General features: G+C 35.3%; 1 protein-coding gene and 1 pseudogene across 1 annotated transcript; both read left to right on the plus strand.

Moving 5' to 3' along the window:
- Window positions 219–8169, plus strand: LOC109847088 (annotated as a pseudogene).
- LOC109847092 (probable protein arginine N-methyltransferase 1) lies at window positions 9022–14724 on the plus strand. Its single transcript, XM_020416338.1, has 9 exons — window positions 9022–9339; window positions 10314–10324; window positions 10454–10609; window positions 11225–11288; window positions 11375–11517; window positions 13019–13106; window positions 13241–13356; window positions 13461–13611; window positions 14319–14724. The coding sequence occupies exons 1-9, from the start codon at window positions 9102–9104 to the stop codon at window positions 14522–14524; spliced, it is 1173 nt and encodes a 390-aa protein (XP_020271927.1). The 5' UTR covers window positions 9022–9101; the 3' UTR covers window positions 14525–14724.

The raw sequence follows: 19774 nt of genomic DNA on the forward strand, positions 1-19774 counted from the left end.
TACAATGATGCGGGAACCATCAGCTTTCATGCTATAGTACTCCGCTTTGTATTCTTTTGCACTGATATTGTCCTACTGTAGCTTATTTTGCCTATTGCAAAGGATTCCCTTCTACTACATGATCTTCTCACCTTTCTATATGCTTATTGGCAGTTACTGATAAACACTTCTCCTCTTTCATGCTATAGTACTCCGCTTTGTATTCTTTTGCACTGATATTGTCCTACTGTAGCTTATTTTGCCTATTGCAAAGGATTCCCTTCTACTACATGATCTTCTCACCTTTCTATATGCTTATTGGCAGTTACTGATAAACACTTCTCCTTGCAGTTAACATTATTTCAGCGATAGAGTTTGACAAATCTAGAGATCATCTTGCTACTGGAGATAGAGGTGGTAATGTAGTTTTATTTGAGAGGACAGATGTTAGGGATGTAAGTCCAATGGTTTTCTCCTTTTGCTGCAATTGTCCATAATCTTTAACCTAGTTATTGTGATTATCTATCTATATGTACCTACCTTTTTCTTTATTCTTCAATTGCTTACAATTTTTGTTTATTTATTTATCGTGTAGCATGGTTCTCGAATGGAATTAGAGAGGCCAGATTATCCAGTTACTAGGCATCCTAAATTCCGCTATAAAACAGAGTTTCAGAGTCATGAACCTGAGGTAATCAGCTATAAGAACCTCTCATTTAATGCGATGTTCTGTTATTATATGCCATGTGTTATTTATAGCTTGACGTTGAACGTGCAATTCGACTACCTTAAAAGCTTGGAGATAGAAGAGAAGATTAATAAGATTTAGTGGTGCCAGACGGCAAATGATGCACTTTTTCTTCTCTCCACGAATGACAAAACTATCAAATACTAGAAGGTAAGCATAAAAGTTTCATTTAGTTAATGTTATTCTCTTGAGAAATCAGTGGTTGTAAGGTGTAGGGTGAATTGATTCATGTTCAGGTTTTGTTCTGTGCGCTAAATGTCATGTTTTTTTTGTGAGTTAGTTTGTTCTTTATCTGCTTCTTTTTTGTCCTCCTCCCTCCCCCTAAAAAAAGAAAAAAGAGTAAACATGTTCTGGCCACATTTCATGTTGTTTGCTGTAATATGAAATTGATTGGAGTGGTTGAAGGTTATCTTGAAGTGTCATGTAGCACTGGATGTAAATGTCTGACGCAACGCGGAAGTGACAACCTCGAAATCCACTAAGGGTGTTTTCTGAATCCACAAAGAACGATCTTCGAATCCACAAAGAACTTCGAATCCACGAAGAAAATATTAAAAAGTTGAAGTGTCATGTAGCACTAGATGTAAATGTCTGCTCTGAATTCTCACAAAAGTAGAAAAGGAAGGGGGGGAAAATAAACCACTACCCCGTTCACACCCAATGCAATTGTTTTGGCCTTTCTAGGCTTTTACTTTGTTCTGAATCCTAGAGTAAACCTAATATGAAATTGATTGGAGTGGTTGAAGGTTATCTTGAAGTGTCATGTAGCACTGGATGTAAATGTCTGCTCTGAATTCTCACAAAAGTAGAAAAGGAAGGGGGGAAAAAGATAAACCACCACCCCGTTCACACCCAATGCAATTATTTTGGCCTTTCTAGCCTTTTACCTTGTTCTAAATCCTAGAGTAAACCTTTTGTTGTCCAACACATGTGAGACATTTGTTGGGTTCAAAACTATATATAACCTTAAAGAAGAATATATGTTGTTTAACGAACTAGCAATATACAATGTCGTAAGGAATTTTTTCAGGCATACAATTGGTTTCAAAATTCTGTAAACCTCACTTGAGCAAGTAATGTATCAAAATAGCATGATGATTCTGTTCATAAAATGACAGTCTGTATGACACCTCAAATGCAGTATTTAAAAGAAACGATAGCTAGCTAATTGGTCATGATTCCCTCATTAATGGATATCAAAGGCCAGCGCTTTTATCTCAATTCTAAGCAACAACTATTCCATCTCTCATCTCAACCAGCTACATATACAACTCTAACTAGAACCAAAACAATTGACATGATGTCAGTAATTGTGTTCGTAAGTATACTATAAGATTGCCATTATAGCTAGCAATCTACATAAACACTTAGTACATGAATTGCACAGCAGAACGTTCGCAATCAAAAAATTTTCAAAATAGGCTTTAGCAACGTTAGAAGAAACCCTTAGTTATGTGGCATCCATATCATTGCCCGCGGTGCAATGGTCCACACTACGCTAAAGAACATGAAATGTATATATGGGCTGAGCTCACAACTTGATAGGTGAGTGAGGCCATTAATCTTGTTAGACATCTGTTATACATCATTGAATAAGATGTCTAACAGATATATTTGATTCTTTGTGGGTCAAACATCATATTAGGATTCATGCATGCGATACTTCCGGAGATGGATTATGCATTAGAAATTCAGTAGGCCGCACGTTACATGACTTGAATCTCATCACAAGGCAGCCACCCGTGATGGGGCTGCCTTCATAGAGCTCAGGAACAGTAACTCCCTCGTGGTGGAGTCCTTTACGGCTTGCTTGTTGTCTATTTATACCGGTATATTGCATGAAGGGTACATGGGAAATATCTGCATGTGTGCGTGGGTGGGTGTATAGGTGCACGCATGTGTGTGAAGACATGCGCACACTTGTGTGTTTAAGACATGCAATTTCTTAGTCTGTTGTTGTTAAATGTCTTTAACTGCTTGTTTTGTTACTTATCCTTTTTTTTTTAACAGGTGCAAGAGAAGAAAGTGAAGAGAGTTTCTGAGGTGAATGTGGACCCTTTGGCAAGCAATGGCAGCATAACCAGTCCTAGTACATCTAATCCTAGAGGACATCTTCCAAACGGTGGATGTTCAGAAAGGCCATGCAGTGATTTGAGCAGTGACTTCTCATTTCCTCCTGGAGGGTTTCCATCCCTGCATTTGCCTGTGGTAGTAGTACTTAGCCCAATGTTCTTTATAATTTATACATAACATGGTAGCTGATATTTCCCATGCATAATACACATCTTTATAACAATCACATAACATGCACGTGTTGGAAGCACTTGATATATTTGCTCTGATATAATCACTATAGCTGTCATACTTAATGTGCACATCTTAAGAGCACCATTTACTGTTTAGATTTGTGGGCTCACTTTACTATCATGTACGGTGCATTGCCTTTTTTCCCCTGGTTACCATATATGCATACAGTGAGCTATGACTTATCATTTCCTCCTGAAGGATTTCCATCACTGCTTTTGCGATTGGTAATTGTACTTAGCCCAGCATACCGGATACATATTATGGTAGTGGATATTTGCTATGAATTATATACAAGTCAATTCTTCACAACCACACAATGTGTACACGTAGTGTAAGCACTTGATATCATTGCTCTGGGATAATACTTTTGTCATCATACTTAAATGTGCACATTTTGAACAATGTTAAAAAAAAAAAATTCCTTGAGGTGTGCTCCGGAGGCTTAAACCATTTTGAAAGGCAATAGCCTCTAAGTGCAAAAGGGAAACGATTTGTCCCAACAAACATGTCCCTCTCGCTTGAAGCATAAATGAAGTGTGTGCTTCACGTCCCATGCAAAGCTTCTCTTTTGAAGAGCACACTTCAAGAAAGGGGTAGGAGGGTATAAAGGTTTTTTGACTAAGATTAAAAGCACTGACATCTATTCATTTTCTTTTTCAACTTTCAAGGATTTCCCCTTCTTTTTAATGAATTAAAAAACTAAGGCCGTTGTCATAGCTCTACTACTTCTGTGTGCTCTGGGCAGACATTGCTTTTTATTACGCTACTGATTAAACTTGTTTCCAGCCATTCTGGATTTTGGACTGATTTCTATTTTCTTTGTCTATCTTAATGGGTGATATATTCATGCCTTGCTGTTGATACTTTTCTCTTTCATGAGGGTCTATATCCTTGTTCATTTCTAAAGGGACTTATTAAGTTAATATGACAACTATGATCAGTAGTTTTATTTCTTCTTCTAAATTTAGTACTGTAGCTTTAGGCCACATGTATGGCCTTGCAATAAGATAGATATCTTATATACGTAGCGTGTCAACTCATCTTATTTCGTTCTTATTTGCTGTCTTAGAGTTGAATATATTCATTGTAAATTATTATACTACATATATTATATACTTATAATATCTATGAATTTAAAATTAAAATGTTATTAATTTATGACTCTTACGTTTCATGCCTTGAAGCTTATACTTTGCAATATAAATGGGTTCCAAATCTTCATTTTTTAGAACATTGATTAAGAACATGCGGTGCACAATATTAATTGGAGGGAATGAAGAAGCATCAAGTACTTAACCTACTAGTGAATATACTATTAAGGTTAGGGGCCTATCATCATCATTCATGTACAATGCCTGCTTCCTATTCTATAGTTACATGTATACAGATTCTTTTCTCTGATAAATCTTCTTATTCAATCAATAAGCAGGGATCCTGATACCAGTTGTATGTTCTGTTTTCAGGTATCCAGCCAGGAGACCAGCCTTCTTGCTAGATGTCGAAGAATATATGCTCATGCTCATGACTATCACATTAATTCTATTTCAAATAACAGGTTTCTTCATGCATATTGCCTTTCACTATGTAGTGTTCTATTCTTCTTGCTAGATTGTTTTTTATTCATCTAAAGCTGTTATAGATTGATCTTATATGGAGTCATACATTGGACACTTGTGTCCAGATCAGTTTATCATGTCTTACAGTTATGTGTGTATTTTATTATGGTTTAATATGAAACAACTACCATAAAAAAAAAAACTGAAGATAGTATACCAAGGTAAATTACTATCAATTACTCATGAAAGAAAAATATACAGATTAAATATAAAATTTGAATGAATTTTTCATATGCACATATAGTTGTTTGATAACTGATGAATTTTATTTGTTAGGACAATTTATGATTTATAAACATATGCACATATAGTTGTTTGATAACTATTGCATACTTTGATTGTTATTGCAGTTATTACCTTAAATTTATCATTAGATTGTGTGAATCTAGATACATATTTAGAGAATAGTTCACTTTATTACTTTAAAATTGCATGTGAACTATTTTTTGCTTATCTATACTGCACGCAAACTATTGTTGATGAGTCCTTTGCAAGAAATCTGATGACCCAGAACAGCTTCCTGAACCTGTTGAGAGGAAACAACATCTTTCTGCAGAGAGGGTAGCTAATTTTGAAAAATAGTTATTCTAATTTATTTCTTTTAGTAGTCCAAATTGAATTGTTTTTGTTTTGTGACATGGACAGGTTCTTAGTATTCTTAAGAAATCTTATTCTGTTCCCTCTCTCGGTGAAAGAAGTAAATGGAAGAGGTATCGGTTGTATGTTATATTTTTAGGTATCCAGCCAGGAGACCAGCCTTCTTGCTAGATGTCAAATAATATATGCTCATGCTCATGATTATCACATTAATTTTATTTTCAAATAACAGGTTGCTTCATGCATATTGCCTTTCACTATATAGTGTTATATTATTCTTGCTAGATTGTTTTTTATTCATCTAAAGCTGTTATAGATTGATCTTATATGGAGTCATACATTGGACACTTGTGTCCAGATCAGTTTATCATGTCTTACAGTTATGTGTGTATTTTATTATGGTTTAATATGAAACAACTACCATAAACATTTTGCAAATATGGATATATGTCGATAGTGTACATGTGAGGTCCATCACATGCCTAAACTTTCTCAGTTTGGATCTATCTGCTTGACACACCTTCTTAAACTGTTCATAGTTAAAGACAACTTATGCTTGTCCTTATTGTTTTGACAGTGACGGTGAGACTTTCATATCGGCTGATGATTTGCGAATTAATCTGTGGAACTTGGAAATTAGCAACCAGAGTTTTAACATCATTGATGTGAAGCCTGCAAATATGGAGGACCTAACTGGTATTAATCTTAGCCACAGTTTGAATTTGTGAGTTATTGTCTTCTTATCAAATTCAACCATCTCTTCACCTTTAAGTGATATATTGTGAGTTAATGTATTGTTATGAATTTGAAGTTCTGTTGCCTTGTGGGGGTGATAAAATAAACTTTGATTACATTTCCTTTGAAATGCAGAGGTGATAACATCCGCAGAATTCCATCCTACGCACTGTAACACATTAGCATATAGTAGCTCTAAGGGCTCTATACGACTTATTGATTTGCGACAATCAGCACTGTGTGATAACCACTCAAAGTTGTAAGTGATCTATTGTTTTTTCTTTGAACTTTTATACAGTGACATGTACTTGGGTGGACTTCTTGTTTCAATAAAAACTCACTGAATTCTTATTTTGAGTTATTTGCTTATTTGCTACTGTCATGGCTAATATCATGTACTTCCAGGTTTGAGGAGCAAGAAGCACCAGGTTCGAGATCTTTTTTCACTGAGATCATTGCGTCAATTTCAGATATTAAATTTGGAAAGGATGGAAGACACATTCTTAGTCGTGATTACATGACTCTTAAGGTTATAGTTTTTTTTAGCCGTTTATCTTCAAGTTTTCAATTGTTTCTTTTTTGAGGATAATCAGCAATGAGCTTTTGATATCCATGTTACAATCCTTGTGCAATTTTGAGAATCAACTGTTTCCAGTATTTAGTTTCTTTTTTTTAAATTTGCTTGTAACTGATTTCAGCTATGGGATATAAACATGGACAGTGGTCCAGTTGCAACATTCCAGGTCCATGAATATTTAAGGCCGAAGGTGAATACTATTTACAATTATGTATTTCATTCTGATTTTGTTAGTAACATTGGATGCTACGCCTTTGAGTTTCTTCTTCTTTTTCATTTTCTTTTTGAGAATAAGCTGTAGTCTAATATATATATTTTTAATGATTGTCCTAATTTTATTCAGTTATGCGATCTGTATGAAAATGATTCAATTTTCGACAAATTTGAATGCTGTCTTAGTGGTGATGGACGACGGGTGGCCACTGGTTCATACAGGTATTTGTTTCTTGTTAGCACCGACTATCGCATTGCTACAAAAAAATGGTTTAATGAACACATGCCTATTTCCATGACACCAGCAATCTTTTCCGCGTATTTGGTTGTGCTACTGGAAGCAACGAGGCAACGACTTTGGAAGCCAGTAAGAATCCTATGAGGTATAGTTGTGATCGATGATCATGGAAAATTTTGTTTTCTTCAATAGAAAAGGAAAAGATAAAGAAACAATAAATGTAGACCTGGGTTCCTGAAGGAAAATTACTCCTAGTTGTCAAGAAAGTGTGTAGTCATTGTTCTTGCTTACCAAATGTTACCAAGTCAAAAGATTCGATAAATTCCAGAATAATTTTTACCTGATTTCTTTTGATGTTGTCATATAGAAGACAAGTCCAGACCCCTGCAAGGCCTGCAAGATCTCTGAGCAGTCTAACACGTGTTGTTCGAAGAGGTTAGTATTCAACTACTAAGTTACCTTACTTAATTCCATGTTCGAGTGTATTGATTATCCTATAACTTGTACATTACCATGTAGGAGGAGCTGAGAGCCCAGGACCAGATGCAAATGGGAATTCATATGATTTCTCTACCAAATTGCTACATTTGGCGTGGCACCCATCAGAGAATTCAATTGCATGTGCTGCTGCTAACAGTTTGTACATGTATTATGCATAGAGATGGGCTTTGGAAAGATGTTTCATATTGCATGATTCTTTCGAGGGTTTAAATGGGTTACACGAGTTCATATCAGGGCCAGAGCAAAGTTGCTGATAATCCCAGAGGAAATCTAGTTCTCTTTTGTTCCCGGGAGGGCAACTGTGTTCTCATTCTTTTTCAGGGGGAAAAAATGATCGATATTTTTCCTTTTATTATTATGTTTCTCTTCCTATTTTAGGCCCTGATATGTGATTATAGCTCTCCTACAAGCAAAACTGGAACTCTGTTCAAGAGTCCCCTGTGTCTAAGATTACCAACAAAGGGCTGTTCTATTCTCGCAAAGGTGTGATGGGCATTTGGGGTTTGTATTGTTAGGACATGCATTTTGACGCTCACGAATGTTGTGATCATTATTATTGTTTATTTATTTTCTGCTAACCCTATTTACTTATTCAAAGATTTATTAGCCGCTTGTTTAATCCTTTGAATAATGAATAGCTAAGCTTGTTTTATTTTCAGGGCTTCTTCGCCTTTGTTTGTGTTGTATATTGAAAGAGTGCTTGTTTAATCTCGTCTATTGAAAGTCTGTGCTAGCAAGTTGAGTTATTTGCGTAGTTACTACCCAGTAGCTTTGCGCTTTATGCCTTGTTTTCCAATGGCAACAAATCAAATTGTTTTTTTTATGTGACTGTAGCTCTCAAAATGGGAAGCTCTAAGCATCTTTAATTGAAATTTGTGGAAGTGAGATTACGTTACGATTTCATTCTGGAACTCGACTTTGTCGTTAGATCAGGCATCTGAGTTCAGCTTGTTACCTTGCACGTATTGATTGACAACCGCGCTGATCTTTGTTCCTACTTGGCTACCGTATTACTTGTTGTATGTTAATGTACTCGTCGAATCAACAAAGTAACGAAGAGCTGTGTTAATATTCCAGGGTTGAATCGCTAAATTGATCGCTACCTAGTTCTAGACGTAGGGAGATACTCCAGAGTTGAACCGCTGAATCGATCGTTGCCTAGCTCTGACGCGCTCAACATACAACTGTTGACTCTATTGACGACGTCTCAAAATTAGTCCCTCTAATTATTAAATTCCTGAACTCTTACAAATTGTTTCAAATTAATTCTTACGATCAAAGAGCAGCAGTTGCAAAACATAACAGTAGGTAACCTAATAGCATTTCCAATCGTTGGATGTTCAGAGACTAATTTCTGAAACTATGGACAAGAATTGGGGGCCCAATAGCAATTTCAATGATTTGAGGGATCGAATTTAAAATATTGAAGATGAAAGGGGCTACTACGAAAAACCCCCACAAACTGAAGACCAAGTCAACTAGAAACCCGTACCTATTTAAACCCCGCAACTCCGAAAGGATCGAACGCCCCTCTTCGCTAAACCCACCTAAAGCCCTAATTCCCCCAAAATCTCCCCCAATTTGAAAAAAATGGGCCGCCGAAAGGGCGGGAACAAAACCCTAGCTCCCTGCAGCAGTCAGAGAAACGATTCGAGCAAGGGAATCAACGAATTCGACGCGGAGATGAGCGCGGTGGGGAGCGAAGATGAAGTGGTCATGGCTGAAAGGACCGAGAGCTCGAATCTCGAGGACGGAAGCGAAGCCCTAGCTCTGGTTGGTGGGGATCAGACCAGCGCCGATTACTACTTCGATTCGTACTCCCATTTCGGTGAGGTTTTACTCGTTTAGTAGCGTTTTCAGCTGTATTCTTTGGTTCCATTGACAAAGTTTTATATTTTTTTTTGCTCAATTCGTGTTCTGATGAATTTGGGTGTTGGGTTCGAGAGCTACGACTTGATGTCCAATATTTAGTAATGTGAGCTTTAAGAAGAAGATGCATTACTTCGTCAGTTTAGTTACAAATCCTACCTTTTCTGGCTAGTGTTTTATACTTCTATGTTTTGATTTGAGAAAGATGTACTTTTTTCTACCTAAATAACTGTGTTTGATAGTCATTGATGAGTATGAGAGTTGGTGCAGTCTGGTGTCAGTTTGTTATTAACTCATGTCTGTCGTTCACTCTTTTGTTGTTCTTAGTGCATGCCGGTTGATTTTATTTGTGTAATCATGCAGTGTTCAGAATTGGCTGTAACTTGTTCAGAAATTGAATATTTATAGCATGTTTTCTTTGCCGTAGTCTCTTCTCTAAGTGGCGTTCTTGTTAGTAAGTACTATCACAGTGTGATGGACCTCGTTTTAACATGGTTGCGGAAGACTGTCATTTTATCATTTTGTGTTTTCTTCCAGGATCGATGAATTCAGATTAGTAGGTATTTGCAAACTAAGAGCATATTGATGAGTTTATTTCTAGAATATGTATTAAATTGTTATGCTGAAAGTTCAGATACTTCAGAACAGTTATATGTCAGTGTCTGACCCTCGAATTTTTTTGACCTTACTGTTGACATAAGCAAAGTTTGGTATCCATGATTTTTCAGCTCCTGATGAAGTTTTTGTTTTTTTCCTTGGTTTTCATAATTTGGTTAGCTTGTTACCTCTTTTGAGATATTTTAATTTATAGAAGTTGTTATATTTGACATAACCACCTATTGTGAATTCTTATTTAGCAAATATGTTGTTATCAACTTTCGATTGCAATATCTGGTGAATGCAGGAACTTACAAATTTCCTTTTCCATTGCAGGGATTCATGAAGTAAGTTCATGACATTCAGGGATATTGGTGATATTCATGTTTGTTATGGCAGTCAAACTGTCATTGATTTCATCCTCAAGTGCTACATGAAATCCAGTATGTGGAGCTCTGACCATATTATTTGTGCAGGAAATGTTGAAGGATAGTGTCAGGACAAAAACATATCAAAATGTTATATACCAGAATAAATTTCTGTTCAAGGACAAGGTGATTCTTGATGTGGGTGCAGGGACGGGTATCCTCTCTCTTTTTTGTGCAAAAGCAGGGGCTAAACACGTGTATGCGGTGGGTGTTTTCCTCTAGTAATCATCTGATCATCTTATTTGTAGAAGAAAGTTCTCTACTTAACACTCATTATCACATATTATTCTTACAATATAACAAACACTACCTTAAGTTGATATATGCTACTAGTTGCATAAACATAGGTTTCTGGAATATGGTATTTTTATTTCAATAAAGTTTCTTTAAATAGGGCTGAAAACTTTAGCAACCAATATTGGTGATCATACGACATGTTAAATTATCAGATCAGATCAGCACTATGAACTCGATTTTGGTGGTCTTTTAAGTTCTCTCTCCAAATTCTTATACATTATGGTTCATGTCAGAGTGAGCTTAGCACACACAAAATTCAAGATGTATTAATGTATATACATTGTTTATTCACGTAAAAAAATTGAAAGATGTGTGCGGATGGAAAATTCAGTTTGTCCATGTTCTATTTTTAGTGATTATATACTGCTTTCTTTTTCTTTCATTTCTAGTCATAGTATCTGAGAATTGTCATTTATTTCTATACTGTAGCAAGTTCTGTCATTGTGTTATTTTGCCTGCTTATGTTGTAAAGTGTACCTTTGTGTTTATTGCTCTGTTACCAAACCCATAGTCCTCCTGCAGGTTGAGTGCTCTCTCATGGCTGACATGGCAAAAGAGATTGTTGAGGCCAATGGATTTTCTAATGGTGAGTACTTCTGCAACTTTATAACAATAGAACATTTGACGCTGTTATCATATTACCATGACACTACTTTTCTTTCTTTCTTGCAGTCATAACAGTATTGAAGGGAAAGGTTGAAGAGATTGTATTACCTGTTACACATGTTGATGTCATTATCTCTGAGTGGATGGGTTACTTTCTATTATTTGAAAATATGTTGAACACAGTTCTGTATGCACGTGACAAATGGCTTGTAAGTTTTGTTTCACACCACACCTTCTTTGTGTATACTTGCAGTTCTTATCTGAATAAATTAATGGCTCTGTTATAGCCTCACCTTGGGCATAGAAGTTTTGGTGTTAAGTTTCTAATGAGAAAGTTTCATAACCAAGAGAGATAAAAATAGAGACTCGATGTTCAAGGTTGCATAACATTAATGTTTAAGCTTTTAGTATGCTGCACAAGGTAATGAATTAATTTAATCTAACTAATTATACCCTTATAATTTGATATTATTAATGTTTAGTGTTGGCTGGACTCAAGATGCTGCAGCAACAGCTGCCAATTTATTCTTATTTTGATGTAATGAAATCCTAATGTAGCCGAAGCTTCTTATTTATAACCTCATCCCAAGAGATTCTAACTAATCCAAATACGACTTAAGCTCCAAATAAGTGTTCCATAAATTCCTCCACACCTAAAACTAGATAAAGACCCAAAAGAGTAGCAGATAAATTTATCTCTTGTGGAGCATATCATTTTTTGTGGAGCCTGTTCTGCAGAAATAGATCATCTCTATCTGTACCAAGTTAAAGAGGGACTGGATGAAGAAATCATTTGTATCTATACCAAGCAAAAATGTGAATGGCTGAAATTCCTGTTGCATTCTCACTTAGTTTCTGTCGATTTTCTACTTTCAGTATGCTAGCTAGCCGCTTAAATATTCGACCATTTGGATTGATGTATGTGGAACAAGCAAGAGAGTATAGTATATACAGTCTTATTTTACCATGACGTTATTCAGCTCCTTCATCATTACTGGCAGTTTTACCAAAACTAAAACTGAAGTCGGGAAACATGTTCCTTGCTGATCTCTGGAAACAGCATTAATTTAGCACATTATAGTTAATCTAAAGAATGTTAAAGTTAACAAGGAATCATTTGGAATAGGTGTATGCAATAATGCGATTAACTCCAGAAATGACCTGTAAGATGTGTTCTACCTAGGTTTTATGTAATTCTTGGTGCACGCTGCAAGTCGTCAGTTTACTAAACTACATAGGACTTTCACATACAGGTATGTACTACTTGGTGCACACTTCACTTCTTTGTGTAGTTGTAACATGTTTAGAGAATAATGTTGATTCTCTAGTTTTAAATGGAACAAAACATGACTTAAAAAAAATTAATTGACAATCTGTCACGTGAGATAATTTATTAAAAGCCTTGATACAATTGTTTTCACTGTATTGGAAAACCTTAATCATGCTGACGTTACCCATATAGCTAAAGGACAATTCATTCCTATTGATAGTTACTGATGATAACAAAATAAATCATTCATAGAAGTTAGAGTTGAATTGTAATTTCTTAATTTATTGTTTACAAATCTACGAAAGTTGGGACTTCGTTTGCTTTCCCAGTCTTGGAAGCCTTATGAATTTTAATATACTCTGCTGCTTGATTTGAGTTCACTTAGTCTCACTGTTGATAAAAGATATCTTTGTCACCGGATTAATTTAGTCTTCATGCAGATTAATGGCGGTGTTGTGTTACCAGACAAGGCTTCTCTGTACCTAACCGCAATTGAGGATGCTGAGTACAAAGACGACAAGATTGAATGTGAGATCATGTCTAAATAATTCTTAACACTGTGTTTCATGTTCATGTTTATTAAGTCGTGGAGTGTGTCCGTATTTCTCATTTTTTTGAAAAATTCAGCCATGTAACTTGTGTCACTGCTTTTTCCCCCACAGTCTGGAATAATGTATATGGCTTTGACATGAGCTGCATCAAGAAGCTGTCTATGGTTGAACCTCTAGTTGATACAGTGGACCAAAATCAGATAGTCACAAAAAGCCAATTGCTCAAGGTGATATTTTCAACCCGTTTTTTCTTTTGTTTTCATGTTTGGACTCTTGGCTACCTGCTTCACATGACAGTGTCTAACTGTTTTTTTTTCTGCTGTACTTTCAGACTATGGACATTTCTAAAATGACTCCAGGAGATGCTTCTTTCACAGCACCATTCAAGCTCGTGGCAGAACGCAATGATTATATACATGCTCTTGTGGCGTATTTTGATGTTTCATTTACCAAATGTCACAAATTGATGGGGTTCTCTACAGGTTAGTTGTCATAGTCGGTTAAAGACTTAATAGTTGCCATTATTGTAACTGATTACTGTCATACTCAGTTCAAGACAGAAGGTAACATTTAATGTAAATGATGACATTCATATGCATATAGTGTTGCTTAAGGGTTTCTGAGTCTGGCACACATTTAATGAATTTCACAGGACGTGTATTGTACAGCGACTTATGTGGTTAGCTTAAATATGTGTGCCTCAAAACAAATTAAACTTGGGTTCCACTGGAAGTATGCTAACAACCTCTTGATAGAGTCAATGTGAATATGCACCCAAATAGTTGACCTTTATATCTATAACCTATGTGAATATTTTACCTCTCTATCAGTAATCATGTTTGAGGTCCTTTGATTGTCCTTTCTGTGCAGGGGAAATAAATCCGATTCAGGTCTCCCCTGTAGAAAATCATATAGATGCGAGAGATCGTGACATGTCTTAGTTAGAAAAGCATGTGGCAACACATGTCACAGTAGAAATTAGAGTTGGTTGGTAATTAACCATCAAGCTGTAATTTTATGATGGGAGACACGGTAAATTCTCCTATCTCCCGAATTGTCTTTGACAGAGGGCCCTCCATAGGATTTTTTCTCCCGACCTCCCATTCGCTATGTGCTTCGTAACTTGACATGTATCATGATCTAATGAGCCCTTGATCTTATGAAACCTTAAAATCTTGTGTTGGTGCAGGACCAAAATCCAGGGGGACTCATTGGAAGCAGACTGTTCTGTACCTTGAAGATGTGCTGACCATTTGTGAAGGTGAAGCGTTGGTTGGCACTATGACTGTTGAGCCCAACAGCAAGAACCCTCGAGATGTTGATATCACGGTCAAATACTCCTTGAATGGACAGCGCTGCCAGGTCTCTAGAACTCAGCATTACAAAATGCGGTGACTTGCATTTTTTTTTTCTTTCTTCCCCCCTTCCTTTTCCCCTCTTTTTTGCGAGTGTAACAATGAAAATTATTCTAATATGCTTTGCTACGAGTTATATTATTTCCAAAAAGAAATTGTTTGCTGATACAGATGTGAAGTATGTAACGTAAATTGTGCATCACAATTATTTAATTCAGTTATCATGGATTATTTAGTGCAGTGAAAGCTTATTGTAGAACATGTTTCGTTGACATCATTTTATGGCTTGAAGTATGCTTAGCCATTTTGTTCGCTAAGATCTAAATTATCTGAGCATCATAGGATTTCAGTATATAAAGTTAATTACTACCGCATAAGTTTATATTATTTCAGAAGGTATATGGTCATGTGACTCTGGGACCGTGGAACATAAGAAATCAAGAGAGGGGTAACGTCCCGTTGTTGAAGGGAGAAAAGAAATCCAAATTGTCATCTCTCCAAGTTGTTGTAGGGACAGTTGAGGTTCTCTTGATCGGTTTTCTTGTGAAGGCATCTTATGAACATACATTTAACAAGAAAAAAAAAAAAAAAAACAGTGTCATCAAAAAAAATTAAAAAAAAAAAAAAAAAAAAAAAACAGTGTCATCATAAGTCGGCCAATAGTGACCGTCATCGGGAGGATGGAACTCTTCTTGCAAGTCTTTTGGTAATGATTTGTTTAAATACCAAGCGGAGCAATACCGGTCATAAGACATTCTAGCACCACCATCTTGATTGGAACTAGTCGCTAAGACATGTTGACATGGTAAGTTTTGCAATTCTGCTATATTGCAAGTACAACTGCACACTCTTGGTCGTAGAGATAAATGGTGTAAGTACCTACACAATCTTTGACCTCCCACTCATTGTCATTGAACGGAGTAATTCTACATGATCTTATAGCCACAATTCTTTTCTGTAGTATTTTGTCAATTTTTATGGTGCAACTCTTCGTCTAACACTTGCACCATCAGCACGTCTTTTGTTAAAATATATGTTCAACCTGTAAAATATCCTTGCAACCAAGGCTTGAATTGGCATAACCTGGGCACCCTTAAGCATGCTATTGAAACTTTCGGAGCAATTAGTTGTTGTCATACAATACTACAGTGCATTTAGCTTCCAAGGACACTTCACATTTCTTTCATCTTGAGCATTTGCATACTCTCATTGACCCTTCTCGTTGTTAAAGTAGCACTTTACATGGTAGATTGTCGTATTAGTTTTTATCGGCTTGAATTTGACGCCCCATTGTTCTTGAATAGATCTCCTTTTTGAAAGTGAAGCCCTCAAGTCATTTAAATTTTGAACCAAGATCAACAAACTGAGCTTGTGAGATGTTTATATATTTCTCATTTAAAACTCTTCTACCAATGGTTCTTCAGACTCTACATACTCGCTGTTTACACAAAATTAATTCATCCAACGAGTGTCCTTATTGATGTCTCCACTAGCACACTGCATGCTATCAAGTCGCTCATCTTCTTCAGCATCTTTAGAATCATCATCTGCATCCTCTTCTACAAAGAAATCGATCGGTAAATGACCTGTAACATGACACGAAGCATTGTCAAACATATCACTTGATGTCAGACAAAGGGAAGACCCGCTTCAATGTTGTAGTTGAGTCCATGCCACTTCACTCGAGTCATTTTCTAAGTGCATGGCACTTGGTGATGACATAAATCCAACCAAGTTATTTCTAAGTCAAGCACGCGGAAAAACTCACTGGAGCTTTTGAAACTTGAGCAACAGCGAAAATCAGAATTTTTTCAATGAACAACTTAATTGAGATTTACTTTTTAGAGAGTTGTTTCATGTCAATCAATTCTTGATTGTTGGTGATCTCTATAGCAGTTGTTCTATTCTCATTTATCAGGTAGTTGCAGAACACATTAGTTGCATACTCTCCATGATTAATTCCAGTAACTCTACGTATTTCCTTCATCATTCTATCAAAATTACATGATTTAGACAACATGAACATTTTTATAGATCCTTCATTGTATATGGGCATACTATTCAATCCAGCACTTGGTCTTCCATTAAAGAAATAAATAATGAGTATTTCGTTCACAAACGAAACTGAAAGATTAACATTCCGTCATATGCAAATTATTTGTTACACTTTATATTTCGAAACTATAAGAATCTATTACAAATGTCCTATAGCAATTTTTTAATTCGGCTATAAAAGAAAAAGCCTATATAAAAGTTAACGTATCAATTTCTAGTTAAATTGTAATTGACAAACCCTACATCAAAAATCAAGGATTGTTATAATTTAATAAAATTCAAATAATTCATCAACATTTATATTATGCAAGCCCACAATTCTAAATAATTTTTTTAGAATCCTAATTCTAACGAAACCACATTAATCGTCAAGCAACAAATAATTGGTCTCGTGTTGTGGTCTCGGGAGTTAGGGCATAAGTAGGGGGTGTATAAAGCCAACTTAAAATTAGCAAATGTTTTATAGATACAGATGATGTGAATGAAGTTAAATATATTAGTATTTACACTCACACCAATTGAGTTAAAATTACCAATCTGGGCTCAATACTCTTTAAAGATTATGCTTTGTTGATTTGGAAGATCATGCAAAGCGAGCATCAGCTAGTGCTGCTTTATTAACGAAATTAAACACACTACGCTTCAGTAAATTCATATGTTTAAAACCGATACAATTGTCAGCCATATATTTTTACCGTTCCATGTAATCTTTTTTTGTTTTGCAATAACAACACCTGCCTGTTGTAAAATTCATGGCAGCTTTTAAAACACCTAAATAAACAAATACATATAACACCTGATACTCTGAGCAAGATTTGTCATCCACTCTGTCATTGCTGTGATCAGTGCCACAGAAAGCAGTCCAGGTCGACGCCTAAGAGCAAGTGCAGCAAGCTCCTAGTTGGGAGTCCTAACCAGCAAACTCCCAAGAGCTCTAAAGATATGACCCATCATTTCCAATGCCACATCACCCTCCTAACTAATGTTGATCTCCAACAAACTCCTAGTTAGGAGCTCCACAATATCAAAAAAAACCCTCTTCTATTTTAGTTTTGTAACAATATCAAAAAAACCCTCTTCCATTTAACAACTATTTTCAACTTGGGTTTTGGGTTTAAAAGTAGGGGGGGTTTTGTAAAAAACTCTTTTTTTAATGCTTGGGAGCTCCCAAGAGCTCCGGTGGGCCCCACTGGCCACATCAGCCCAGGGAGCCCCTTGGGAGCTTGCTGGGAGTTTGTTGGAGGGGGGGTTCACGAGCTCCCACCGCCACGTAGGCCTTGAGACTTGCACTAAGTGGTCACGCTAGTGGGCTGTTTGGTTGATGTATTTGGCATTAGGGGGTTGGCGAAGACCTGCGCAAAAGAGCACTTTTGGCAGGCACTTTTCTGCCCAAAACGCCTCTGCTCTTTTGGCAGGCTTTCTGCCCAATCCCCAATGCCAAATACATCAACCAAACAGCCCCTAGACGGACGCACGCTAGACGGACGCCTAGGCGTCGCTTAGAGCTAGGCGGGGGCTGCCTAGTCTTTTAAAACAAGCCATATATATACCATACTCTCTTTAAAAGTACGAGTTCGAAAAAATCTTTTCATTGTTATTATTACTCTTGACTATTTTGAATACTTCATTTAAATTTTAATCCATCATAATCATATTCTAATCCAATGTGAACTAGTTATAGGTCAATAATTAAAAAATAATATTAATAAAATACATAAGATAGCTCCATGGTATCAGCCTGTTAAGGTAAATAACTAATATGCTACAATATATGAAATATTACAAAAAAACCAAAAAAGTTTCGAAAATTACACGAAACACCCTTAAAAGTTTAAAATTACACAAAACATCCAGATGTTTCAAAACTTAAAACAACAAACATGAAATTTAGAAATCAATAGCAGCAACTGAAGAATTTAAAATTTGCAATTAACACCCTCAATATTTTAAAAACTATTAAAACACCCTTAAAAGTTCAAATAATAAAAAAACTCCTTGAAATTTTGAAATTTTAAAACTTGCAGACAACAAAGATGAATTTAAGGGATTACCATCACGCATTAAAAATTTAAAAATTATAAAAAATAACCTCAAAATGATAAAAAGTACAAAAAAACTCCTTCAAAATTAAAAAGTAACGAAAACCATAGATTTTAAAAACTCATAACCAATACCTATCAAATCTCAAAATTATCAACAGACTGCTAAAAATTTAAATTTTGTAACAAACAATCTAAATTTTTAATAATTTCAAAAAATACCCTCAAAATTCAGAGTTGCAAGAAATGTCATGACATTTAAAAACTTATCACCGCCACATGAAATATAGAATTACAAGCATCCAACTTAAAATTTAAAAAAATTTTAAAGAAAGAAACACTCTCGAAGTTTCAAAAATTGCAAAACACGCCCTTAAAAAACCAAAATCGCAAAAAACCACTAAAATTCCAAAACTTAGCAAAAAAGAGTAGTTGTTTGATATTTTTTTTCATAAAGATATATAAATTTAACTTCTAATTTAAGATTTTACTATCCTTTTTTGACATCTAAAAGTAGTCTAATTTTATCAAAAAAGATAAAGGTGGAGAATGATTGATAATGTCACAATAAAAAATAGAAGGAATGAAATGCACTATTTTCTTAATATTTTATAGAATAGTATTTTTGGGTAAATTAGGAATCTTTAGAAGAGATTTTCATAAACTTTTTAGTACTTTTATATGCTTATGCTGATGTTTTTATTATATAAAAGTGTACTAGAGTTAGCACTAATCTTTAATTTGTGATTTTTAAAGTCTATCAAGGATCAAGAACAAACTCTATATTATATTTTGTGTCATTATAGCCCACTTTTAACTAATTAATCATTTTGACTTATTAGCTTTAATTATTCATTTTCCTTTTAGAACGCTATTTTTGAAGTTTTTTTTTACTTTTGCTACACTATACTTTCTCAGGTCAAACTTGGTTTCATGTTGGTTTCAATGACATGATAATTCTAATTAATTTCGGATTACATTTATTTCCTATCAATTCAATTATCAACATGAAAATATAAATTGGGTGTAGCCATTTAAATAAATATTAAAGAAAATAAATAATCACAATGCTAAAGTTTATGGATATAAGTAAGCAAAAACCATCAAAATGGAACCGAGGAACAAATTTTAGTAACAAATATACTTAATCATGGTATTTAACCAAGTGCATCTCAACTAGTATATATATATATATA

This window comes from Asparagus officinalis, chromosome 1 (genome assembly GCF_001876935.1).
Source record: "Asparagus officinalis chromosome 1, Aspof.V1, whole genome shotgun sequence".
Classification (NCBI taxonomy): Eukaryota; Viridiplantae; Streptophyta; class Magnoliopsida; order Asparagales; family Asparagaceae; genus Asparagus; species Asparagus officinalis.